Source organism: Neopsephotus bourkii, unplaced genomic scaffold (assembly GCF_033783945.1).
Source record: "Neopsephotus bourkii isolate Nb327-2 ecotype Australia unplaced genomic scaffold, CSIRO-AGI_Nbou_v1 NB_1446, whole genome shotgun sequence".
Classification (NCBI taxonomy): domain Eukaryota; kingdom Metazoa; phylum Chordata; class Aves; order Psittaciformes; family Psittacidae; genus Neopsephotus; species Neopsephotus bourkii.
Window position 1 is genome coordinate 601,906 of NW_026901923.1, and position 26,345 is coordinate 628,250.

At 44.7% G+C, this 26,345-nt stretch overlaps 1 protein-coding gene across 5 annotated transcripts; it reads left to right on the forward strand.

The window, feature by feature from the left end:
- The first annotated feature begins 14,043 nt into the window (after window positions 1-14,043).
- LOC133220579 (zinc finger SWIM domain-containing protein 6-like) lies at window positions 14,044-25,720 on the forward strand. 5 transcript variants are annotated; one of them, XR_009727759.1, is made up of 4 exons: window positions 14,044-15,061; window positions 19,172-19,310; window positions 24,424-24,556; window positions 25,565-25,720. XR_009727759.1 is itself a non-coding variant. In XM_061368802.1 (2 exons), the coding sequence occupies exons 1-2, from the start codon at window positions 14,227-14,229 to the stop codon at window positions 24,479-24,481; spliced, it is 897 nt and encodes a 298-aa protein (XP_061224786.1). In that variant the 5' UTR covers window positions 14,044-14,226; the 3' UTR covers window positions 24,482-24,580. The 5 variants fall into 5 exon arrangements, 2 of the variants coding, with proteins under 2 accessions (XP_061224786.1, XP_061224787.1); XR_009727760.1 differs by lacking the exon at window positions 14,044-15,061 and adding an exon at window positions 15,764-15,856; XR_009727758.1 differs by lacking the exon at window positions 19,172-19,310 and having other exon boundaries at window positions 14,044-15,065.
- The last annotated feature ends 625 nt before the right edge of the window (window positions 25,721-26,345 follow it).

The following is a 26,345-nucleotide window of genomic DNA, read 5'->3' on the forward strand; positions in this document are numbered from 1 at the left end:
TTTGACTTCTGGCCTGCACTACGAGGCCTTCCTGCTTTCCTTCCTCCTTTTCCCTCCGTCCCTCCATCCCTCCCTGCCTTTCTTCCGTGCTTCCTTCTTTCTCTGAATGCTGGCCTCCAATACAAGGCCTTCCTTCCTTCCTTCCATCATTCCTTCTCTGAATGAAGCTTCCACTACCATGCCTGACTTCTTCCTTCTTTCCTTCCTTCCTTCCTTTTTTCCTTCCTTTCTTCCTTCCTTCTTTTCTTTCCCCCCTCCCTCCCTCACCCCCCACCCTGCCTCCTTCTTTCCTTCCTTATTCCCTCCCTCACTCCCTCCTTCCTCCATCCTTCCCTCCCTCACTCCCAGATATTACTTCCTTCCTTCCTTCCTAACTTCATTCCTTCCTTCTTTCCTTCCTTCCCTCCCTCCCTCCCTCCCTTTTTCCTTCCTTCATTCCATCTCTGACTGTGAGCCTCCCCTTCCTTCCTTCCTTCCTTCCATCCTTCCTTCTCTGACTGCTGGACTCCATTAAAAGGCCGTCCTTCCTTCCTTCCTTCCTTCCTTCCTTCCTTCCTTCCTTCCTTCCTTCCTTCCTTCTTTCCTTCCTTCTCTGACTGCTGGTCTCCACTACCATGCCTGCCTGCCTTCCTTCCTTCCTTTTTTCTTTCCAACTTCCTTCCTTCCTTCTCTGACTGCTGGCCTCCACTACCAGGCCAACCTTCCTTCCTTCCTTCCTTCCTTCCTTCCTTCCTTCCTTCCTTCCTTCCTTCCTTCTCTAACTGCTGGCCTCCACTACCAGCCCTTCCTTCTTTCCTTCCTTCCTTCCTTACTTCCTTCCTTCCTTCCTTCCTCCCTCTCTAATTCCCTCCCTCCCTTCCTTCCTTACTTCATTCTCTGACTCCTGGCCTCCACAAACATGCCTGCCTGCCTTCATTCCTTCCTTCATTCCTTCCCTCCTTCCTTCTTTCTTTCCTTCTTGCCTTCCTTCTTTCCTTCCTGCCTTCCTTCCTTCCTTCCTTCCTTCCTTCCTTCCTTCCTTCCTTCCTTCCTTCTCTGACTGCTGGCCTCCACTACCAGGCCTTCTTTCCTTCCTTCCTTCCTTCCTTCCTTCCTTCCTTCCTTCTCTGAATGAGTCTTCCTCTACCACGCCTGCCTTCTTTCCTTTTTTCCTTCTCTCCTTCCTTCCTTCCTTCTTTCCTTCCTTCCTTCCTTCTCTTACGCTGGCCTCACTACAGGCCTTCCTTCCTTCCTTCCTCTCCTTCCTTCCTTCCTTCCTTCCTTCCTTCCTTCCTTCCTTCCTTCCTTCCTTCCTTCCTTCCTTCCTTCCTTCCTTCCTTCCTTCTCTCACTGCTGGCCTCCACTTCCAGGCCTTTCTTCCTTCCTTCCTTCCTTCCTTCCTTCTTTCCTTCCTTCCTTCCTTCCTTCCTTCCTTCCTTCCTTCCTTCTTTCCTTTCTTCCTTCCTTCCTTCATTCTTCCTTCCTTCCTTCCTTCCTTCCTTCCTTCTTGAATGCTGGCCTTCACTACAATCCTGCTTTCCTTCCTTTCCTCCTCCTTCTTTCCCTCCTCCTTCTTCCTCTTCCTTCTTTCTCTGAATGCTGGCCTCCACTATCAGGCCTTCCTTCCTTCCTTCCTTCTCTGAATACTGGCCTGCACTACCAGGCCTTCCTTCCTTCCTTGCTTCCTTCCTTCCTTCCTTCCTTCCTTCCTTCCTTCCTCCTTCCTTCCTTCCTTCCTTCTTCCTTCCTTCCTTCCTTCCTTCCTTCCTTCCTTCTCTGACTGCTGGCCTCCACTACCAGGCCTGACTGCCTCCTTCCTTCCTTCCTTCCTTCCTTCCTTCTCTGACTGCTGGCCTCCACTACCAGGCCTGCCTTCCTTCCTTCTTTCCTTCCTTCCTTCCTTCCTTCCTTCCTTCCTTCCTTCCTTCCTTCCTTCCTTCCTTCCTTCCTTCTCTGACTGCTGGCCTCCACTACCAGGCCTTCCTTCCTTCCTTCCTTCCTTTTTCTTCCTTCCTTCCTTCCTTCCTTCCTTCTTTCCTTCCTTTTCTGACTGCTGGCCTCCACTACCAGGCCTGCCTTCCTTCCTTCCTTCCTTCCTTCCTTCCTTCCTTCTCTGACTGCTGGCCTCCACTATCAGTCCTTCCTTCCTTCCTTCCTTCCTTCCTTCCTCCCTCTCTAATTCCCTCCCTCCTTCTGTGACTGACAGTCTGCCTAACCAGGTATTCCTTCCTTCCTTCCTTCCTTCCTTCCTTCCTTCCTTCCTTCCTTCCTTCCTTCCTTCCTTCCTTCCTTCTCTTACTGCTGGCCTCCACTGCCAGGCCTGTCTGCATCAATCCTTCCTTCCTTCCTTCATTTTTCCTTTCTTCCTTCCATCCTTCCTTCCTTCCTTCCTTACTCCTTTCTTCCTTCCATCCTTCCTTCCTTCCTTCCTTACTCCTTCCTTCCTTCCTTCCTTCCTTCCTTCCTTCCTTCCTTCTTCTCTGACTGCTGGCCTCCACTACCAGGCCTGCCTTCCTTCCTTCCTTCCTTCTTCCTTCCTTCCTTCCTTCCTTCCTTCCTTCCTTCTCTGACTGCTGGCCTCCACTACCAGGCCTGCCTGCCTGCCTTCCTTCCTTCCTTCCTTCCTTTCTTCCTTCCTTCCTTCTCTGACTGCTGGCCTCCACTACCAGGCCTGCCTGCCTTCCTTCTTTCCTTCCTTCCTCCCTCCCTTCCTTCCTTCCTTCCTTCCTTCCTTCCTTCCTTCCTTCCTTCCTTCCTTCCTTCTCTGACTGCTGGCCTCCACTACCAGTCCTTCCTTCCTTCCTTCCTTCCTTCCTTCCTCTCTAATTCCCTCCCTCCTTCTGTGACTGACAGTCTGCCTAACCAGGTATTCATTCCTTCCTTCCTTCCTTCCTTCCTTCCTTTCTTCCTTCCTTCCTTCCTTTCTTCCTCACTAATTCCCTCCCTCCTTCTGTGACTGACAGTCTACCTAAAAAGGCATTCTTTCCTTCCTTCCTTCCTTCCTTCCTTCCTTCCTTCCTTCCTTCTTTCCTTCCTTTTCTAACTGCTGGCCTCCACTACCAGGCTACTTGTCTGCCTGCCTGCCTTCCTTCCTTCCTTATTTCCTTCCTTCCTTTCTTCCTGCCTTCCTTCCGCCCTCTCTAATTCCCTCCCTTCCTTCCTTCCTTCATTCGCTGACTGCTGGCCTCCACTAACATGCTTGCCTTCCTTCATTCCTTCCTTCCTTCCTTCCTTCCTTCCTTCCTTCCTTCTTTCTCTGACTGCTGGCCTCCACTACAAGGCCATCCTTCCTTCCTTCCTTCCTTCCTTCCTTCCTTCCTTCCTTCCTTCTCGTACTGCTGGCCTCCACTGCCAGGCCTGTCTGCATCCATCCTCCCTTTCTTCCTTCTTTCCTTCCTTCCTTCCTATTTCCTTCCTTCCTTCCTTCCTTCCTTCCTTCCTTCCTTCCTTCCTTCCTTCCTTCTCTTACTGCTGGCCTCCACTGCCAGGCCTGCCTGCTTTCCCTCCTTCCTTCCTTCCTTCCTTCCTTCCTTCCTTCCTTCCTTCCTTCCTTCCTTCCTTCCTTCCTTCTCTGACTGCTGGCCTCCACTACAAGGCCATCCTTCCTTCCTTCCTTCCTTCCTTCCTTCCTTCCTTCCTTCCTTCTCTTACTGCTGGCCTCCACTGCCAGGCCTGTCTGCATCCATCCTTCCTTCCTTCCTTCCTTCTTTCCTTCCTTCCTTCCTATTTCCTTCCTTCCTTCCTTCCTTCCTTCCTTCCTTCCTTCCTTCCTTCCTTCCTTCTCTTACTGCTGGCCTCCACTGCCAGGCCTGCCTGCTTTCCCTCCTTCCTTCCTTCCTTCCTTCCTTCATTCCTTCCGCATTTCCGTCCTTCCTTCCTTCCTTCCTTCTTTCTCTGACTGCTGGCCTCCACTACCAGGCCATCCTTCCTTCCTTCCTTCCTTCCTTCCTTCCTTCCTTCCTTCCTTCTCTTACTGCTGGCCTCCACTGCCAGGCCTGTCTGCATCCATCCTTCCTTCCTTCCTTCCTTCTTTCATTCCTTCCTTCCTATTTCCTTCCTTCCTTCCTTCCTTCCTTCCTTCCTTCCTTCCTTCCTTCCTTCCTTCTCTGACTGCTGGCCTCCACTACCAGGCCTGCCTGTCTTCCTTCCTTCCTTCCTTCCTTCCTTCCTTCCTTCCGTCCTTCCTTCCTTCCTTCCTTCCTTCCTTCCTTCCTTCCTTCCTTCCGCCCTTCCGTCCTTCCATCCTTCCGTCCTTCCTTTTTTCCTTCCTTCTCTTACTGCTGGCCTACACTGCCAGGCCTGTCTTCTTTCCCTCCTTCCTTCCTTCCTGACTTCCTTCCGTCATTCCTTCTTTCTCTGACTTCTGTCCTCCATTACCAGGCCTGACTGCCTGCCTTCCTTCATTCCTTATCTCCTTCCTTCATTTCTCCTTCCTTCCTTCCTTCCGCCTTTCCTTCCTTCCTTCCTTCCTTCCTTCCTTCCTTCCTTCCTTCCTTCTCTGACTGCTTGCCTCCACTAACATGCTTCCTTCCTTCCTTCCTTCCTTCCTTCCTTCCTTTTCTAACTGCTCCCACCCACTACCAGGCTACTTGCCTTCCTTTATTCCTTCCTTCCATCCTTCCTCACTCTGTAATTCCCTCTTTCCCTCCCTTCTTTCCTTCCTTTATTCTCTGACTCCTGGCCTCCACTACCAGGCTACTTGCCTTAATTCCTTCCTTCCTTCCTTCCTTCCTTCCTTCCTTCCTTCCTTCCTTCCTTTTTACATCACAGATCCCAATTAAGTCCTATCATCTAGTCCAACATCCTCTAACTGCTGGCCTCCATTACCAGGTCTGCCTGCCTTCCCTCCTTCCCTCCTTCCTTCCTTCCTTCCTTCCTTCCTTCCTTCCTTCCTTTTCTAACTGCTGGCCTCCACTACCAGGCTACTTGTCTGCCTGCCTTCCTTCCTTCCTTCCTTTCTTCCTGCCTTCCTTCCTCCCTCTCTAATTCCCTCCCTCCCTTCCTTCCTTACTTCATTCTCTGACTCCTGGCCTCCACTAACATGCCTGCCTTCCTTCCTTCCTTCCTTCCTTACTTCCTTCCTTCCTTCTTTCCTTCCTTCCTTCCTTCCTTCCTTCCTTCCTTCCTTCCTTCCTTCTCTTACTGCTGGCCTCCACTCCCAGGCCTGCTTTCCTTCCTTCCTTCTCTGACTGCTGGCCTTCACTACCAGGCCTGCCTGACTGCCTGCCTGCCTTCCTTCCTTCCTTCCTTCCTTTTCCAACTGCTGGCCTCCACTACCAGGTTACTAGCCTTCATTTATTCCTTCCTTCCTTCCTTCCTTCCATCCTTCCTCCCTCTCTAATTTCGTCTCTCCTTCCCTTCCTTCCTTCTTTTATTCTCTGGCTCCTGGCCTCTACTAGCAGGCCTGCCTTCCTTCATTCCTTCCTTGTCGATGCAGGAGTCACGGACAACGCAGGAACGATCAATGTGATCAGCGAATGCCAATTTATTACAAAGCTTTAACTTTTTATATGCCATTTCTTACAGGCACTTACAGTGATTTGGCATATTATGATTGGATACATGTCTTGAAGACCCTTAGTGACTAACACACAACTGGTTAAGCACAGGTGTGAAAACTTGACCTCAAAAGCTTGCCAACAGTCCACAGTTATCATTAACTCAGTGAATTACAGCTTCTTCTTATCTTGCTTGCTTAAGCTTCCTTGGGCCTCTCACGGGCTTGCTGTATCTTTGAGGATCATTCAGTTTTTGCACCAGTTATTAAGAGGGGTGTCAGGCCATTGTTGAAATACTGCAATAACAGCACTCAACTCTAGTGTTTGTAGTGAACTGGAAAAATGACCAAATATCTTCTGCTCTTTCCAACCATCATCTGTTTGCCAAACATATCTGCCTGTGTGATTGATTTTGCTTGCATCTGTAAAGACAGCTAATCCTAAAAGAGGTTTACTAGGATAAAAGGTAACATCTTCAAACAGATTATTCTTTAGCATTGTAAACATATTATGAGGTGGAAAGTGTATATTAAGAGGACCAACAAAACCTATCAGAGCAAACTGAAAAGCAGAGCTTGATTGTTGTACCCAGTCTAACCATACCCTGGTAAGTGGCAAACAAATTTGTGATGGATCACAGCCCATAATTTCCTGACAACGTGAACGACCTCGTACAATCAAAAGAGCAAATACTTCTAACCGAGTAGTTACAATTTTATGTAGGAGAATCCATTCTAAAATGCATAAAGGGTCAGTCTTTTGAAGATCCCACTGTGCTAGTAGCCTAAATGGATAATACTGTTGACAACAAACAGCATAACCTGCAAATCTGGATTCCATTGAGCAGCATAAGAGGTAGTGATTTTAGTCATGATGTGATCTAAGGCCTCATTCTGAGCTTTTAATAGAATTTTTTTTTTTTCCTTTGTCTCACCCTTTAAAAGGGGCATGAGATCAGTCAGATCATCATTTGTTATTCCACACAAAGGGCGGATCCATTGAATACCACCCATCAATTTCTTCACGTCAGACAAGGATTTTATCTGTGTGGTAATTTTAACTTTTTGAGGCCTAATTTCAGTTCCGGAAATGATCCACCCGAGATATTTCTAAGGGTTTCACACTGCTCTCTGTCTGGTCCAATTACCAGTCCTGCTTTCGCTAATTCTGACTGTAGCAGGTAGAGCAGATGGTCCTTCTTTAAATCTTTGCCTGCAATTAGGATATCATACATATAGTGATAGATAACACATTTTTGCAGTTTTTGTCAGATCGGTTGCAATACCCAGGCAACATACAGTTGACAAAGAACAGGAGAATTTTTCATACCTTGAAGTAAAACAACCCATTCATATCTCTTAGCAGGCTCTCCTTTGCTAATTGCTTGGACAGAGAAAGCAAAGTTTTCACAATCGCTTGGGTGTAGAGGAATTGTGAAAAAACAGTCTTTTAAATCAATTACTATTAAATCCCAACCCTGAGGTATCATTGAAGGGCTAGGCAAGCTAGGTTGCAAAGCAACGACATTCAGTTGTCTTGTGTCCAAATTTGTCACATCTAATACATTTATCTGCAAAACCAGTAACCCCATGGGGGGGGGGGGGTGCTGAACTAATTTTCTTTACAGTACACTGTTTCTTTTTAAAATGTCCCATCCATCCACCATTATAACATCTCATACCTTTAGTACCCCCACGATCGCCCTATCCTTATTGTAGAAGGGGTTTAACAGCAGCAGCAAAGGCAGTAGATATGTATCCAGCCTTTTCCTCTGCTGTGCCCCCTTTAAACCATACCTGAAGGTAGGGAGTAAGCAACAATTGAGCTATCATACGGATATCATATGGTGCTAAGATATATGCAGTAATTGCCTGAGTATACGATGATTTTAACCCGTAGGATGTTACTGGTTGAGGTGCCTCCTTTACTACCATTAAATCCAATGCCTCCCACTCCTTTCTCCCCTGTGGAGTGTTAAACACTGGGAATGCTGAGGGACCCATAGCCGAAAATTCCCCCATAACAATTGCATCTTTGATCATCCCATGCCAACGTTTAGCAGGGTTATTACCATAATCTCCTACCCCATGCCCAACACCCCCCTCCCACTCCCCTTTCTTTACTACTGGATTGTAGGAGGGTAGGGCAGAGGGTTCAGAGGTTTCTTTTGTCTCCAATACTTTAATTTCTTCAGCAGCTGTCGCAGTTGACCATCACTGAGGCTGGTTCGCATCTGCTGACGAGCTGAACTGCCTGAACCGTCTGAGTCTGAGTCTGGATCAGGAAGGGGAGGGTGCAAGTCCGGTTCTGCCGGAGACTCTGGGTCTGGTTCCAATTCCGATTCGGGGTCTCCTTCCTTTAGGTCGGAGGTGACCGTGTTTGCACTCTCTGCCTGTACTTTCAGGCGCAAGCGCCATTTCACTTTATCTTTCCCCTTATGCCGAGGAGGCTTCTGTGATGCCGTGCCAGGCACAGCGGTGGGGGGCAAATACCATAGACGTAGTACTCTACCTCTGACTGACTTTGTGAAGGAGCAGCGGCCAGGAAAACAGATGCCACTGCTGCCTGTTCCGATTTCATTTCCTTTATATTCTCAATTATCAGTCTCCATAACCAATACTTCAGGGCTTCCTTTGTCCCTTTACTAATCTCATCCCACAATGCCAGGCCTATACGTTCCCATTCAGAAACCTCAAAGGTAGCTTGCGCTGTGTGGCCCACTTTAACAGCCTCTGTGAGGTGGCACTATCATGTTGCAGTCCTCTCTTAGACAGAATATGTTGGAGGAGCTCTATCACTGCCTGTTCATGTTTGGATAGCAAGTGACCCTTCTCCTTCCCGGCCGCTCACCTGATCAGGGCAAGATCCCATTGTTTGCAGACGTCTGACTTCACAGCGCCGGGGCAGCGCCAAATTTCGGCCGGCTCTCCGCCCCCTCTTCTTTGATCGGACCTTCAAACTTGCATGCCACAAGTTACCGATCTGAGGGTCCCTGTTCGTGAGACATTTGTCGACGCAGGAGTCATGGACAACACAGGGACGATCAATGTGGTCAGCGAATGCCAATTTATTACAAAGATTTAACTCCTTATATAGCATTTCTTACAGGCACTTACAGTGATTTGGTATATTATGATTGGATGCATGTCTTGAAGACCCTTAGCGAGTAACACATAATTGGTTAAGCACAGGTGTGAGAACTCGACTTTGAAAGCTTGCCAACAGTCCACAGTTATCATTAACTCAGTGAATTACAGCTTCTTCTTATCTTGCTTGCTTAAGCTTCCTGGGCCTCTCACAGCCTTGCTGTATCTTTCAGGATTATTCAGTTTATGTACCAATTATGCGTTCTCCCGTGAGAACACTATCGCCACAGAAACCTTAAGAGATGATATTTCATGGATAAATCCGAAAAACTGGTTTTCAGGGTAAAATTTATGATCTTGGGTATTTCTAGGTATCAGATTATTGTTTACAGTAATTTTTATAGTACTTTTGGGAATAGCTATTAACATAACACATGCCATCAAAATTAAGCACAAGCAGATCATGTTTATGATGTTGTTAAAAACAAAAAATGGGAACTGTGGGAATATAGGTGACCTGCCAAAAATGACAGGCAGTCAAAGATGTGAAGGATGTAACCAGAACAGCCATAAAACATCAGAGATGTGTATAACAAACATTGGTATGCAGCATATCCTGCACGGGAGGACACAAGCTAATAAACAAAGACAATGTGAATTTCAGTGTTGGAACTGATCTAAGCTTAGCTAGTACAAAAACAAGGATAACAGCTGAATAGTTAAGCTCTAAAAATAGCTTGTGTGATTTTGTATAAATATGGCAAGATGCTCAGTAAAAGTTGATTCAGTCTGCACACACATTCTGTCTCATACTTCGCTGCAGAACGTGACCATCTCATGATTGCTACAACCAAGGCTGCCCTGGAGTGTCACATTTCCAATGGGTGATTCTCTGTTGGTGAGCACAAGGTCAAGCATGGGACCTCTCCTTGTCGGCTCCTCTATTGCAGAAGGAAGTTGTCTTCCACACAATCGAGGAACCTCCTGGATTGCTTGTGCTGGGCCGTACCATTCCTCCAACAGATATCAGAGTGGCTGAAGTCCTCCATGAGGACAAGGGTCTGTGAGCGTGAGGTTTTTCCTATTTATCTATAGAGTGCTTCATCCACAGAGTCCTCTTGATCAGGTGGTCTGTAACAGATCTCCACAGTAATGTCTCCCAAAGCAATAAAAAAAGTAATCCTTATACCAAGACTTTGAAATTCTGAATCTTCTAAACAAGTTCAATATGTTAAATTTTAAGAAGGCACTTTCATATTATCCTTTTACTTGTAACAGTGATGCTTTTATCCCTAGTAACTTAGTAGTGAGCTAAACTGTCTCAACAGATATCCCAATGCAAGGCATCTTATGAGGAAGAAATAATTCATTCTTGGGGTATGTTTTCAATAAATGTAAACTGAATGTGTTCATTCCTTGAGGAGATACAGAGCAGCATTATTTCACAGAGCTCTGGGACTTTGGCACGCACAATGCCCTCCGCTTCAGTCTGTCTCAGAATGACTTCATACATCAAATATCAAGCCACAAAAAGGCAGAGGACACAGAAATGAATGCTAAGAGGATTTAGATCAAATGAGGATGTTTGTATCTTTTCATTACTATATAATACTGGTAAATCACACTTAGTATTTTAATTTCCTAAATGCTTTTAGAGTGTAGCCTCTAAGTCCAGTTTTGGTATCATCATGGAATTTAATTAGAATAAAAAGCTGTACTTTGAAAGGTCTTATCCAGTGTTGCTGGTTCACTTTAATAGAGAGACTTCAAAGAGCTGTCAATATTTACCCTAGAGTACTTGATTTAAAAGGCTACTAAAAAAGCAAATGTTCTATTTTAAACTCCTTATATTAAAAAGTTTCTGAAGGTAATGAAAGAAACAATTTAAGGAAATGTTGTAAACCCAAAGATATTGATCAAGCACATTACTTTATTGACCAATCTTAAGATGATAAAATTCATCAACACTCATCACTACTTTTCATTTTTTTCTGTATTTGAATTTCCACAGTCATTACACTGCAAAGTGTAGTGATATTCACTACCTTTACCTACAGCAGTGTTTTTCAAGCTTTAAAATGGTAAACGATAGAGTACATTTAAAATCCATAAAACCTATAGGTTTCTTATGAGAACTGAAGTGCTCAGTTATTTAAAAAGCTTAAAGAAACATGTTAAAAAAGCCTTGTCTTAGCATTTTAAATCCAGCTGTTTCAGGAGGCTCATCAGTCATTTTCTATTTGACCTCTCTAGTCTCTTTTCCTGAGATTTTTCCTCTTCATCTCTGACCTCCTACCCTCCGAGGGCATCAATCTGGACTCCTGTTCAGTTTAAATGCTATGACTCCTCTCAATGGTTGTTGGGTTTGTTCTCATCTTTCCAGATAAGTTTTAACCACCAGGGTGACTTGCATTGGCCAGTATCAGTTTATCTACAATCCATTTTTCTACATTTAGACCATTGTTTGCTTCATACAAACACAACTGTGCATCTGTATGTGATCTTTTAAATTACCACAACTGGTAAAATGCTCAATCCCTGGTATAACTGGAATGAGCAAAAATTACTGCAAGTAGCCTAATGCTTTGAAACATTGTTAAGAATGAATTTCACTGAGTGATGGCCAAGGGTATTTTTCCAAGTAGCTCATTGAATAGGCTTTGATCATGAGGAAGAAGTTAACCAAGTCAAGGTTGTTGTTTTGCAGCCATTCTTTCCTCTCTGGGTAGGTCTGGAATACAGACCTCCTAAAACCATGAGGCAGAAAAGGAGGAAATGAATGCTCAGCTCAGCAAGGTCTTCCCACAAGAACATTCACTGAAATAAAAAAATAACTATAAAGCTAAATATAGTTCAGGTATGGCTTTAACACATTTTAATTTCTTCCCTGGAATTAACACATCTCACTTGCTTTGGGAAAGCTAATGGAACTCAAAGGACAATAGTAGCAGGACAAAGGATTTTCAGACTCCGATTATAATTTGGAAGCTATTATGGAGCTACACCAATGCAGAGGGAGCCCAAGGAGAAGCATACCTGGTGCTTACGGCAGAATTTCAAGAGCAGAGATGACATCACCTCTTCATGTACTCCCTAGCCCAGAAATGAATAAAAGCCTTCAACAGCATCCTGTGTAGTTATTAATTTTCATAGACTGAATGGAAAGTAGTTATTCCTGCTGAGTAATAGATCGATTAAAAAAGGTGGATCTATAAGTTTTTCCATCTGCTTATCTCTGGGATTTCTTAAGTGAATTTGATAATTTCTGGCTATATCTGAAGCAACAGAAGAATGAGTAAGTTGAGATAACTGACACATGGGCTACTTCTGATTATTATAGAAGTTCTTTTTCTTCCCCCCCCCCCATAGGCATAGCTCTCATTCTTCTTATTTCTCAATTTTTATTGAGAAATATTCTTTACTATGACAGTAAGAATTCTTTTATTGGCACTAGTGTTATTTTTATTGCAGCAGGTGGTTAACAGCTGGTAAAGAACAGACATTACCCAGTTTAGAAGAGTATTTTTACTGACTTGCTAGACACTTGCTTAAAACAGAAATAGCTCTATATGAACAAAGAAGAAAAATTGCTTCGGGATGTGAGCAATTATTAACACAGCATAAGTGGTGGTGTGAAAGTTAAAAATAATTTCCCTCTGCTCTTGTACACATGCAGTCATGAAGTTCTTCATTTTTTACCTTCTATGTATTCCCTTTCTCTGCTCTCAGAAATACTGAAATCAATACCATATTAATAGCAAAAGAAAGTACTACATCCTCATCTCTTGCTTGCAGCATTCAGGCTCCCAAATACCTCAAATTTAGTTGAAGTATATAAATCCAGTTGTCATGGTTTAAACCCAGCTGGTAACTCAGAACTACATATCTGCTCATTCACCCCCCGCCCCCTTCCCCCCTCTGGGGAGGATGGGGAGGAGAATCAAAAGAATGTAAACCCCCCAGGTTGAGATAAGTATAATTTAATAACTAAAGTACAACATAATACAACACTACTGGCAGAGCATGAGAGACTGAAAAGTCCTTGATAAGGGTAAGCACTATTTAGCAACAATTAAAACACTGGTGTATTACCAGCACTGTTCTCAGACTGAAGCCAAAACACAGCACTGCACCAGCTACTAGGAAGGAGAAAAAAAAACCGTTACAGCTGAAACCAAGACACCAGTAGATCACTTGTAAAATATATGCATAAAAGTGAAGAAGTTAATATCCCAGCAAGGTATCTGTGAATTTATGAAACTGGCATCTCAAGAGTAACATATTTGCTCTGTGGCAACAGCGAGCATTACACACCACACTCCTTGCTAAAAATTAACTGGGACAGATGGCCAACATCAGCTGTTTTACAGACCCTTCTGACACAAAGATAAACGCAACATGTTAATTGTGTTCAGTTTACTCACTGTGGGTCATGGCACAGAGCCCTTCACCTTGGGCTACTGGAGCAGTTCCAAGCCAGACCACCTGCAAAGTGAGCTGGTCATGTGGAGCTCACACTGGACTGCAACTCACGCTTCCAGGGACCAGCCCATGTGCAAACATATAACATGAACTTTCTCTGGTTTAGTTTGAGCCCATCCCCCCTTGTCCTATCACTACAGTCCCTAATGAAGAGTCCCTCCCCAGCATCACTGTAGGCCCCCTTCAGATACTGTAAGGCTGCTCTGAGGTCCCCACTCAGCCTTCTCCAGGCTGAACAGCCCCAACTTTCTTATCCTGTCTTCATACAGGAGGTGCTTAAACCCCCTTATAATCCTCGTGACCCTCCTCTGGACTTGCTCTAACAGCTCCATGTCCTTATGTTGTGGACACCAGAACTGCACATAGTACTCCAAGTGGGGTCTCACAAGAGCAAAGCAGAGGGGCAGGATCACCTCCTGCTGGTCATGCTCCTTTTGACTCAGTCCAGTATATAGCTGGCTTTCAGGGCAGCAAGTACATGCTGTTGTTAAGTTTCTCATTGGCCAACACCCCCAAGTCCTTCTCCACAGGGCTACTCTGAATCACTTCTCTGCCCAACCTGTAGCTGTGCCTGGGATTGCCCCAACAATGCACTTTGCATTGTTGAACATCCTGCAGCCCAATGACCATAGCTATTACAGTGCCTCTAATAGAACGGAAAGTTTAGGGCACGCCTCACTGAGCCTCCTCAAGGGTTTGTTGCTGGGATACGTGAGGTCAGCCATCCCAGTTCCTGCCCCAGAGGAGAAGTATGCCAATAACACTCCAGCTTCACCCATTTCAGCTCGTCTGTTAAGGCAGAAGCCCAGGCCAGTCCAGACCACCCCACCCCGTGAGGGACCGCCTGCAGGCGCCTCCTACCTACTCTCTAAAGCTTCTGTGCCACCTCCAAGCAACTCTCTCGGAACTCTGGCGAAAGGCTGGCATCGCTTTACTTCCCCAGGCAAGGCGCTATAAGCGGATATTTCCACGGATGAGAATGACTACCTCATCTGCGAGCGCTGTTCTACTCAGCCACCCACCGACTTTTATAGCAAATATGACCGAGTCGAAGACTATGCGGCTCCACCCCCACATTCCATTCTTTACATGGTGTCAGAGACGAGCGCAGCTAGCCACATACCCCTTTTTCCACCAGGAGCGCAAAACAGTCTCAGGCTTGCGCTCGTGATATCAGCAGGATGGGAGTAAAGGCGACACATCGATATGGCATCGCGCGCCAGAAGCGGGCGCACTATTTCCTACCATCACAGACCAAACCTTTCTTGAGCTATTCTATTTATGTTTGTGGTACCGATTTGCATAAGGTTCCGCCCCCCATCGTGAGAAAGGTGGCTGGTACCGCCTCCTGCTGCCATGTAAGAGAAGAGGGGGCGGAAGCCAGGAGTGTCTTTCTGGTGTCGTTTATAGGGTACAGTCACTTCCGCTATCCACTTAGAAGTGGCGTGATCATGGCGGAGCGTGGTCATCTCCCTCCCCCCACCAAGCACCTCTGCTGCAGACCCGGCTATGGCTCAGGGTGCAGGCCAGGCCAGCGGGTGACCAGCACTGGACTCAGTAGTGGGGCGCTCTGCGCCGGATCCTCCTCTGCAGCTGCGGCTGCTGCAGCTGCTGCTGCTGCGGCTGCTGCAGCAGCCGCAGCAGCAGCAGCCGCTGCCGCCCTGGGGCTGCTGCCTCTCGGCAAAACCCAGAGTCCCGACTCCCTACTGGACATTGCGGCTCGCAAGGTGGCGGAGAAGTGGCCCTTCCAGCGGGTGGAGGAGCGCTTCGAGAGGATTCCAGAGCCGGTACAGCGTAGGATCGTTTACTGGTCCTTCCCCCGCAGCGAGAGGGAGATCTGCATGTACTCCTCCTTCAACACCGGTGCCGAGGACCCCGCCATCACCCCCGGAGTGGCTACCGCCGGCACTGCGCCCGGTGGGGGCGCGGACAACGCCGCCGCCGAGAACCGCCTGCCCTTCCGTAGGGGTATCGCTCTGCTAGACGGCGGCTTTGTCGATAACGTCTTGCAAGTCGGTGAGTCACCGGCCAGGACCGCACTGCGGAGCTGTGCCGCTGCTACATGGGCAGGGCGCCACTGGCCTCCTCAGCCGCGAATCTCTCCCTGCACGTTACCCGTCTGCCCTCCGGGGAGCTGCCTCCCTTCCTGCGCCCCCCCCGGTGGTCGGAGCTCCCCCGCGTACTTCCTGCCCCCCCCCCCCCCCCGGGACTGCCCCACTCTCTCGGCCCGGCCTGCACGAACCGTAATTCAGGACGGACAACTTCCTCTGCCAGTATGCTCCTGGCATCCAGAATACGAAATAAACCTTTCGCCCCGCTCCGTGACACATCCACGGCTCCCGCCGCTAGCACCCGGCCTAGTATCCGACAAGTGGGCTGAATACGCTGCTCTCCGCCTGTCCCTTGAGCTCCACCGATGTGTCGTGCCACTTCCCTGTAATCCCGTTTGGCTCTGCTCCTTCACACCACCCACTCTTGATAATTCAAATCATAATAGTGAGGAGATACCACCACACTTCCCCCAGGACCGCCGGTGGGGGAAGAGGGTGGGATGTACCGTGGTTCAAAATAAAAGAGGGTGCGGGAGCCCAGGAACGGTTGCGCAGTGATAGGGGAAATGAAAGAGAGCGAGCCACAACAAAGGCATTTCTGGGGCAGCGGCGATGAGCCAGAGGGTGGGGGTGTGGTCCGCCTAAACCCCGCCACCGCGGGGTGGATGGCGCGCGCTTCGGAAAGACCCCGGATTAGGGGTGACGGCATAGAGGGGCCCACGAGTTATTTTGGGACGAGCCCTTGCATGACAACGGCGAGGTAAGGAGGGAGGTGCTGTTTTCCCTCCTCCTGGAACAATCCTTTCCTCCTTCCACCACTACCCCCACGATCGGCGGCCGCCTCCGCTCTTCACCCGTTGTGAGCTGGTGCTCCCGGTTAGCTCTTCCCTGCTTCCGTTTAAAGGGTATTGGAGGTTGGTGTTCTCTTCCGCGATGGAAGGTCTGCTTGGGGGGGGGAGAGGGGGCTGCATTCCCCGGCCGCAAGTACCTCCCAGTCTGGGCGGTGATGGCCCCGTGGGAAAGGGTTTACAGCTTCTGCAGAAAACTTCCGCTGAGTGGTGTGTTTGCACTTCATGCGGTCTGGGTGTACAGAGAGTATCGCCGTGCGGCGGTGCCTCGAAGACGAGGCGGAGGCAACGACGACGATGACTGGACACTTTGTTCTCATTTTCATGTTTGTGTTCTTTTCGGTTTTTCGTTTCCCCCTCCCCCGAAAGGGGAAACCAGACAAAAGAGACTGAAAATATCGCTTCTTATAGTAGGCTCGACAGTCGTTGGGCAGGGCAGTACGCCCCTATGCTGGGCCGGACCGTCCCCTGGTGGTGACTCAGCTGTGGCTGCTGCTCGTCTTTTGTTCTCAGCGCCGTATGGGGCTGAGCCGGCCTGAGTTGTGGAGGCTGCGGCACCGGTACTGCTGCTCGAGGTCTGAGTGTGTTAGGTTCCTCCTCGGCCTTGCCTGCAGCGGCTTTCACTTAGCAGGCAGTCTGCAAACGTGCCTTCTATTTTCCGAGGGGAGTCTCTGTTGTTCTTCGGTTAAGCGCCCTTCTGCCTCGGTGGAATTCAGCTTTAGCCTTTAAGGGTTTAAGAAAGGTGGTGTTTTGTTTATTGTTGTTGTTCTTTTTTTAATTAGCTTTCTTATAAATTTAATCCTTTGTTTTTCTCCCCTTTTCTCTCGTTCTGAGGTGCATCTGTGCTTCCTCAGGACTGGCAAAACCAGAAGTAGGGTGCTTTTAATTTTGTTGACAATGCTGAGGTTTTTTTTTTTTTTTATTCCCTTTTGCTTGCACTTGATTCTGTTTGTAAGTAATGAAGAATGACAGGATTGTACATACTGAGGGTCTCTTGGCTGATTAAATTTAAGCTAAGAATTCACTGTGGAAAGGAAATGAAGGGGTGGTAAAGAAAAGATATGTAGTTTTTTTATAGGATGCCCAGTGTGAGCTTGGCTTTGCTTGCTTTCAGCCTCAATGAGTAGTTGTGAAAGAAAAACTGAAGGTATCTTTTTGCATAGCTTCAAAAGGAATAATGTTGGCAAGGGTTAATGTGAAGAAAGAAAATATGTATAAATACAACTTAAGTGTTGACTGCTGCTTTTGGACCCCTTAACTGCATTCCAACCAAATGCTGTGCCTACTGCTGAAAATACATGTTTGTTTTTAACCTTATGCTAGCCTTCTTTGAAAGGCTATGCAAAAATAGTAGTGGAAGCTGGTGATATGAAACATGTCAATTGTATTAAGGGCATTGTCCAAATGCCTCTTAAACACTCACAAGCATGTCCTGTTGCATTTGACATTGCTGCTGCTTCACCTTGAATACTGTGTGTAGTTCTGGGCCCCAACAATTTAGGAAGGACGTTCAGGTCCTTGAATGCTTTTGGAGGAGAGCAACAAAGCTGGTGAAAAGGTTGGAAGGCATGTCCTCTGAGGAGTGGCTAAGGACTCAGGGTTTGTCTGGTTAGAAGAAAAGGAGGCTGAGGGGTGACCTCATTGCTCTTTACAGCTTCCTGAAGTGGAGAAGTGGAGATGGAAGTGCTGATCTCCCTGGTATCCAGTGACAGGACACTTGGGAATAGTTCAAAGCTGTGCCAGGGGAGGTTTAGACTGGATATTAGGAAGCATTTCTTTGCAAAGGGGATGGCCAAACACTGGAATAGGCTTCCTAGAGTGGTGGTTGATGCCCCAAGCCTGTCAGCATTTAAAGGTATTTGGACAATGCCCTTAATAATATGCTTTAACTTTTAGTCAGTCAGGCAGTTGGACTAGATTTATTTTTTTATTATTTTTTTTAAATGAGAAAATGTATTGTAAATCACTTCCCATCAGTTTTTAAAGCAAGGAATCTTATTTTCTGTAGAAACTTTATATTGGGTTGACCTAACAAGTTTTCATAATTTCTTTTGTGTTAGTTTTCCTGTTTCTCACGTTTAATTTTTCCTCTAATTTTAGGGCTCTCCTTGCTCCTAAGTAAGCTCTGAAAATTGACTTATTTCAGTTTAGGAAAGCAATTCTATCTTTGCATATGATCAGATGTTTTGGTATGTAGCAATTCCTGAATTTGAGCCAGTTGTCATGCTAGCAATTGATGCCTGTGCACATGCACTCTCTCTGCACTCCAACTTTTAGATGAACAGTTAACTAAAACAAAATCTGTTTGTGATGGTAGGCTGAAAGAATTTAAAAGTTAGCATTGGACAATTATTTTTTTCCTTAAAAACAATTGATTGTAGTTTTTTCCATATTATTTGCCTTTTTTTTTAATGAACCTATTAAAATTGAACCCTTACATAAGACAGGTAAAGTTATAATAAAAACAAACAAACAAACCCAACACAGAATGTTGCCACTAAAAATAACCACAAAAACCCCCCACCAAACCCCCCACCCTACTTAGGGTGAGAAGTATATGATTATGAACAGCAGGTTTTACTGATGAAGGATAAAGTATATTATGTGGTGCACTATAAGATGTGTAAGCATGGGTTCAATTTTAATGTCCTCTGCTCTCCGGGTAATCTAGTTGTTATGTTAAGGCAAATCCTGAAGTTTTGTAGTAGTTTGAGTGCAAAGTTATGGTAGTATAAGAACGCAGCTGACACCCTTTAACTCACTTTCTCTTTAGATTTTCTTTGTTGATTAGGTAGGAGAATTTAATTCATTGTTTTTTAAAAAAAACCCAAACCAACAAAACAAACCCCCAGAACTCCCACACTATTTTAATTGACAAATGCTATTCAAATTTATGAATATGCTGTGACAGGAACTAATTTTAAATTTTAAAAAGCTTTCATGTTCAGCAAGGGTACAGATTTAATGCAAATTTTAATTGCCTGGAATGCAATCAACCTGACAGCATATGAATGCTTGAGTACTGTCCAATAACTGCATTTGATCTGGGACATCTGTTTCTTTGGATTTTTTACTTTTTTTCTTTTGGCTTACTATTTAAAACTATATAAAATGCCTTTCTTTTATGGATATGTATGCAGCTCTTGACATGGCTTCATAATCTTCTGTGACCTGTATCATTAGAGATGTTGGCTGGTACTGTACACTGGTTTGCATTTTCCTTCTAGCTATGTGCCAGTTATGATTTGTGATGCCCTTGAGATGCATTACCATGCTGTTCTCTGATGAGGTAGCAATATGCATCCAGTCTTTGTTGCTTTGCCCCCACTATTGAAGACCAGGATGTCTAGAAAACTTGTGATGTAAGTCACTACTTTTTTTTTTTTTCTGACTTAATTCTGCAAATGTGTAAGCAGACCAGAGGAGCATAGACTTCTAATAGTAACTGAAGTGTAGAGAATTCCTTTGTGGTAAAGTCAGAACTCATAAAAGGCCAGCTGTAAGAGATGATCAATTGTACAAAATAATTTCATGAATTGTGTCAAATTAGGAAGACCGAAGTGTCTCCTAATGTGTGCTTTTTACCAATGCTTTATTAAACCCTCCTGAAAATTTAAAAATAAAGTGTGAAAGATAGGAATCTTTAGCTGCATTTAAAGTATATTTTAAGATAATTGTGATGTGCACCATCATGGCTTGACTTCGCGAACGAAGATTTAGGAAGGGCTTTGCCCACGCTTACTACAGGCGCGCTGATGGCTAAGAAGGCCGATGTAGGATAGGCAAATCCGGCTACAAAAAGCACAGCAGAAGGTCTCCTTGGGTGGTACAGGTGGGGCGCGATTCTTTCTGCGTTGTCTTTTCTCCTCGAGGCTAGTTCTTTGTAAACTCTCAAAGGAGTCAACAGCATTATGTATGGTGTGCCTCCAAGTCTCCTGATTGGAAGCCAAGGCGGACCACTGATGATAGTCGATTTGGCCAAGGCTAAGATATTGTTTCAGGGAGTCCTTATATCTCTTCTTTGGGGCACCTCTCTTGCGGCTACCGGTGGCAAGTTCACCGTAAAACACGAACTTGGGGAGGCGGTGATCCTTCATCCTAGAGACGTGTCCTGCCCAGCGCAGCTGCAATTTCAGCAGTGTGGCCTCGATGCTGGTGACCCCTGCTTGTTCGAGGACTGTGACATTACACACAGTCAGTCCATTGGATGTTTAGAATTGCGCAGAGGCAGCGCTGATGAAAGCGTTCGAGGAGCCGCAGGTGACGACGGTAGATGACCCATGATTCAGACCCATATAAAAGAGTAGACAATACAATGGCTCTATAAACACTGATCTTTGTACTTTTCTTCAGGTGTTTGTTACACCAGACTCTTTTAGAGTTTTCTGAAGGCTCTGTATGCCTTTGCTATTCTGTTGTCTATCTCTTTGTCGATCGTGGCATCTGAGGAAATGATGCTTCTCAGATAGCTGAACTTCTGAACTGTCTTAAGCTCTGACTCACCGATGGTAATATGGGGATGGCGATGATCTTCTCGCGGTGCAGGTTGGTAGAGGACTACTGTTTTCTTCAAGCTGACTTCCAGCCCAAAAACCTCGGCTGCCTCCGCAAAGCAAGATGTTAAACGCTGCAGAGCTGCTTCTGTATGAGCAACAAGGGCGGCATCATCAGCAAAAGCAATTCACGGACAAGATGATTTAGGGTCTTAGTGTGGGCCTTCAGTCGCCTTAGATTGAATAGGCTACCATCGGTATGATATTGAATATAAATGCCGTTTTGTTCGTCAAGGTCTGCTGTAGCCCTTTCATGTGCACCATTGCATGCATAAAAAAAGGGAGCTTAATCTTTTTATTTTTTTTTTTTTTAATTCTAACAATCTACTCTATGTTGCAAGTGACTGCATTTGATAGTCTTGAAATATCTGGATTTTTTTGCTTTGGAAATGCATGGGAAATGGCTGCGAAGGTCTGACTTTATTGGAAGGGTGCAGTAAAACTTGTCGGTAAGCTTAAATTCACACTAGTAGAACTAGCTGATTAGATAAATCAGAAGCTCATTTACTGAATTAATGTGCTGAAAATTCAGGTGATTTAGCTTTTGTCCTGCTTTATTTAACAATCTGCCTGTTAATCTTTCACTGTTAATTGGTGTCAGACCTTTAATATGTGATTATTGGAAAAATGGGGGGAAGGGCATTATAGGCAGAAATTTCACAGTAGTGGGGATTAATTTTTTTTTTTTTTGGGGGGGGGGGAGAGAGGTTATTGACATTCAAATGATCATTTTAAAGGCTGAGACAATCAAATGTTGCATAGTTGTCTGACTTGTGAGAAGTGAGACCTTTGTATGCATGCCAAGTTTAGCTCCTGACTTGTTACTGACAGCTCCGTAATAATGCAGATGCAGTATAGAAATTGTGCAGCTGACTACAATATTTAATTTATACTGACTACTGAAATAAAGAGCACTTGAACACTGAGGCACTTAATATTGGATAAACTTTTATAAAGTGTGTGACAAATTTTCAGTCTGTAATACAGTAGAGGATCAAGTTTGCATGTATTATTTTTGTATTTGTAAACTTGTGTTAAAAGCAGGGGTTTGGGTTGAAGGCTTTTGTCATCACTGTCTCTCTTGGGTTTGTTTTGTTATTCTTAAAGTTTGACTCTTTCCTATTTTATAGTAGTGGATTTTTAAGAGTTCAGGAACAGGGAAAAATCAGTGTTCTAAACTAATTGTTTAATATATTACCTCAAGGAAAGAAACCTGGAATGCATTTATTCTGAAATACTGTTCTGAACAATGACAACTGGCTGTATTGCTGCTGTTGTACATGTAAAATGAGTCTTGGTTCCCCCACTGATTTAGGTTGTAAACTGAAACCTTGCAAACTGACTACAGTTGGTGTCTTGGGGATAAAATATCAGTCCATTATATTCTGTATCTGGATCTAGTGTAGCTATATTACATAGAAGCATGAAACTTCAATTTTGCTTCTTCTAGAGCAGAAGGGTGAGTATGACATAAAACTCTTTTTTAAATCTTTGTTATTGCAAACCATGATATGTGAGAGAGTTGTCATGCAGTTTTCTTGATCAAATCTAAATGCATGAATTTATAGAGATGAATTCAGCTAAATGTGCCGCTAATGTATGAATGGTAGGCAGTGACTAGGGATGGGATTTGATGTAACAGCTACCTTATCAGTCTGATAGGATAAGGAAGTTGAGAATGACTTGGTTGGTGCTACCTTTAGAAGCAGCATGCTACTTAATTTTACTGACAGTTTTTGGTGATCAAATTTTACATTGTCATGTATCTTGTCAATAATTTACAGGCTTAATATAGGGATGCTGGGGATGGACTCTTCATTAGGGACTGTAGTGGTAGGACAAGGGGTAATGGGTTAAAACTTAAACAGGGGAAGTTTAGACTGGATATAAGGAGGAAATTCTTTCCTGTTAGGGTAGTGAGGCACTGGAATAGGTTGTCCAGGGAGGTTGTGAATGCTTCATCCCTGGCAGTGTTCAAGGCTAGGTTGGACGAGGCCTTGGGTAATATGGTTTAGAGAGAGGTGTCCCTGCCCATGGCAGGGGGGTTGGAACTTGATGATCTTAAGGTCCTTTCCAACCCTAACTATTCTATGATTCTATGATAAATGTAAGTGGCTGTTTGCCTGGAGTGAACAAGTGCTTAGTAGTAAACAGGAATTTGGCTCATTGAATAAGATGTACTTAAAGAGAAGAAAGGCAGTAAAATACTGAGTTGCCCTTTATAGATGAGAGTCTAGGAAGAGAAGTGGGCAAGTGGCATGCCTGAGATGAGGTAAAGGTCAAAGAACTTAATAAATCCCTGAAGAGGTGTGTTTAAGGAGGATGTAGTCTGAATGACTGCTCCCTCTACATGGTCTACTTTCAACGGGTGAAGGAATGGAAGCTGATTGATTCTTTCCTACAAAATGAAACAAAGCTTTGAAAATGGAAAGCAGGTTAGCAAACAGTAACTTAGCTGTCCTGTAGCTTTTGAAATTGTAAAATATGTTTAAAGTTATGAAGTGGGTGTACTTTTGTTCATTTTAAACCTTACATCCCAATTTAAATTTTATAAATAAGATGTTTCCTTTGTGTGTCAGATATACTCTGTTTTGGCAGAAAGTGTTGACTTATCTATTTGAAGGGTGTTTGTCACACTGTACTTTATCAAAAGTAGAAGCTATTTCTGTTAGGTCATGGCGGGAGCTCCATCATTACAGTGGTAAAACAATAATTGGCTTCATTTTGTACAACTGTTTGAAACAGATTTATTCATAGAGTTAAATATGCATTAGTAAGATCATAGAATATAACTGAATTTTACTATAAGGTATAGCCAAATTCTGTCTTAATTCTCAACAGGCAATAAATGGCTTAACTTTAAAGCATTCTGTATTACAAAAAGAGCAGGTATGTGTGGCTTTGGGTTTTGAGTTTTTTTGGTTTTTTTTTTTTTTTTTTTTTTTGGTGGGCTTTTTTAAATTTTATTTTGTTTTGTTTTTTCCCCTCCATAGTAGTGAATGTGGTACCCAGATGTCCTGGGTTCAGCAGTAGCAGTCATTTTTCTCCTTCTTGGTAGCTGGTGCAGTGCTATGTTTTGACTTTCGGGCTGGGAACAGAGCTGATAAGAATGATGTTTTGGTTTGGCCAAGGACTTTGTGAGCCTCATGCTCTGCCAGGGAGGAGGAGAAGCTGGGAGGAAGCAGAGACAGGCCACCTGACCCAAACTGACCAAAGAGGTATTCCATACCACAGCACGTCATGCTCAGGATGTAACTGGGAGTTACCTGGAAGGGCTAGGTGGACTGCAGGGTTGGGTGAGGTATCTGTCTGTGCTTGGTCAGGCTGGGGGGGTGAGTTATCGGTCACCTGGTGATGAGGTGTTGTATTCTCTTCCCTTGTTATTTCCTTTATCATTAGCATTATTGGTGGTAGCAGTAGTGATTTGTGTTATACCTTAGTTACTAAATTGTTCTTATCTCAACCCGTGGGAGTTGCATTCTTTTCGGTTCTCCTCTCTGTCCCTCCAGGAGTAGGGGGAGGGCAAGAAGGGGGGGGGAGTGAGTGCACAAGCTGTCTGGCTGGGGTTAAACCAGGACACCAGACTTGAGAAGAACTGAGAGGGTTTTTTTTTTTTTTTGTTTTTGTTTTGTTTGGTTTTTTTTGTTGTTTAGGCTATATGTTGTGCTGACCTGTGAATAAGGATGGTGTGTGTGCAATGTTTGACTAGATAAATTGAAAGAGGTGTGAATTATGCACTTTCACTTCAGTGAATCCTGTCTGTTATTATATCCTTCATCCCTTCCCTCCTTGAGTAATGAAATGAAGTTAAGAAGTAGAGATGAAGTGTTGAGAAGCATCTACTGAAAGGAAGAAGCAGAGGAGGATGACTGTGCAACAAAACACTGAGCTGTGATTTTTTTAATTTTTTTTTTTTTTTTTTTAAGTAAAAGGAGAGCCACAAAAGCCAGTAAAGGTCAAAAGTTCTGGGAGAGTAATCATTAATTTATAGAGGCACTGAAAGGTAAAGGAATATAAATCCTGAAGCATTTCCAGAAAAAAATTCCACTGGGGACCTTGGTGAGACTCATCCTAATATGATGCACTGCATCATATTAGGGTGATATGACCCCCCTTGTCTCAGCTTGAACCAGCTCTGCTCAATGGCAGAATCATTCCAGGCAAGAGCCTTGGTGAACTCAGTTATTTGGCAGGTTGATTGGTGTTTGGGCCCTAGGTAACATGGAAGGGATAGCATTGCATGTTACTTTGGTAAGGAAATTAATATTCTGAACCTGGGAATGAGGGAGTGTGGTGTGAGGGAATAAGCAGATCTGTCTGTTCCAGTTGCTGCCATCTGATGTTGTTTTGAATTACTGTGGGAAGGGTACGTTTGCAATATGGGCTGGTGGTGGGACTGCCGCTGAGGTAGTCTGAGATTTAGTTTTCCATCAGTAGTTGGGTACAAGTAGTGTAAGTTGCCAGGAGCACATTCAGCACAGGTTGGAGGGACCTTTGGCAGGCTCATCCTCTACAGACCTTGGTGATACCACACTGCTCTCAGCACTAAGCAGCTCCTCTTCCATGGGCAAAAGTACTTTGTTCAGTTTCCTTTCCTGTGCAAATGAATAGATGTGTGAGCAGGAGGTTGTTGTGAGGTTTGTTAGTGATGTGTTCTAGGTGTCTAACAGCAGTGTCTAGGGTGGTGGTTACAGCTTGTTAGCCCTGACAAGAGCATGCTGATGCAGTGATACAGGTACCAGGAGTTGGTGTTATGAAAGGGCCTCCATTAACTTAGGCAGCATGCGCCAGCTGTTCAAAGACTCTTGTACTCGCCTACAAAACCTGGATTGTGTCATAAAAGGTGGTGTGCTGATCAGAATCCAAGACCAGTAGTCTACGGTCTTTGTAAATACAGATTTAAGGCTAAAATACAAGCCTGATGTCTCTTCTTTCTAAGGCTGGTAACCTTAGATTGCTTGAAAAGATTATAAATAAAAGCCATAAACCTTTATTCTGAGAGAAGTTAAAACTGTATTTCTAATTATAACTTAGCAGTGTTACACTCTTCCTCTTCCCTTTTTCTAGGGAGTGGACACTTTCCTCATTGACCAAGCCCGCTGCTGTGAGGAAAGTTGCTGGTGCAGCAGCGTAGTCTGGTTGTAACACTGCCTTGTGAGCATGGAAGTCTTTCTCCAGGAGCCTATTCCAGCAAGCTTGCTCCTTCTTGTCACTTTAACTCCTCCAAAGACAGACTATGAAACAGGCCTAACAAATGTTTTCCATTTTGAAATACTGTAGTCATTTAATATGGTAAATCAAATTACTCATTTGCTGTGCTGTGACTCATTTACTGCTCTGTGCCTCATTGTGTAACTCCTAGAACAGAAAATGCATATTGCTGTGCTTATCAACTTGTGTTTTGGGAATTATTTTTGTGATTGTCATTTTCAAACTTCACTCACTGTGAAGACCAGTGTTTGTCATTCACCTTGTGTCGACATGGGAGTCACGGACAACGCAGGAACAATCAATGTGATCAGCTAATGCCAATTTATTACAAAGCTTTAACTCCTTATATACCATTTCTTACAGGCACGTACAGTGATTTGGCATATTATGATTGGATATATGTCTTGAAGACCCTTAGCGACTAACACATAATTGGTTAAGCACAGGTGTGAGAACTTGACCTCGAAAGTTTGCCAACAGTCCACAGTTCTCATAACTCAGTGATTTATAGCTTCTTCTTATCTTGCTTGCTTAAGCTTCCTTGGGCCTCTCACGGCCTTGCTGTATCTTTCAGGATTATTCAGTTTATGTACCAATTATCCATTCTCCCATGAGAACATTGTCTCCACAACCTTGA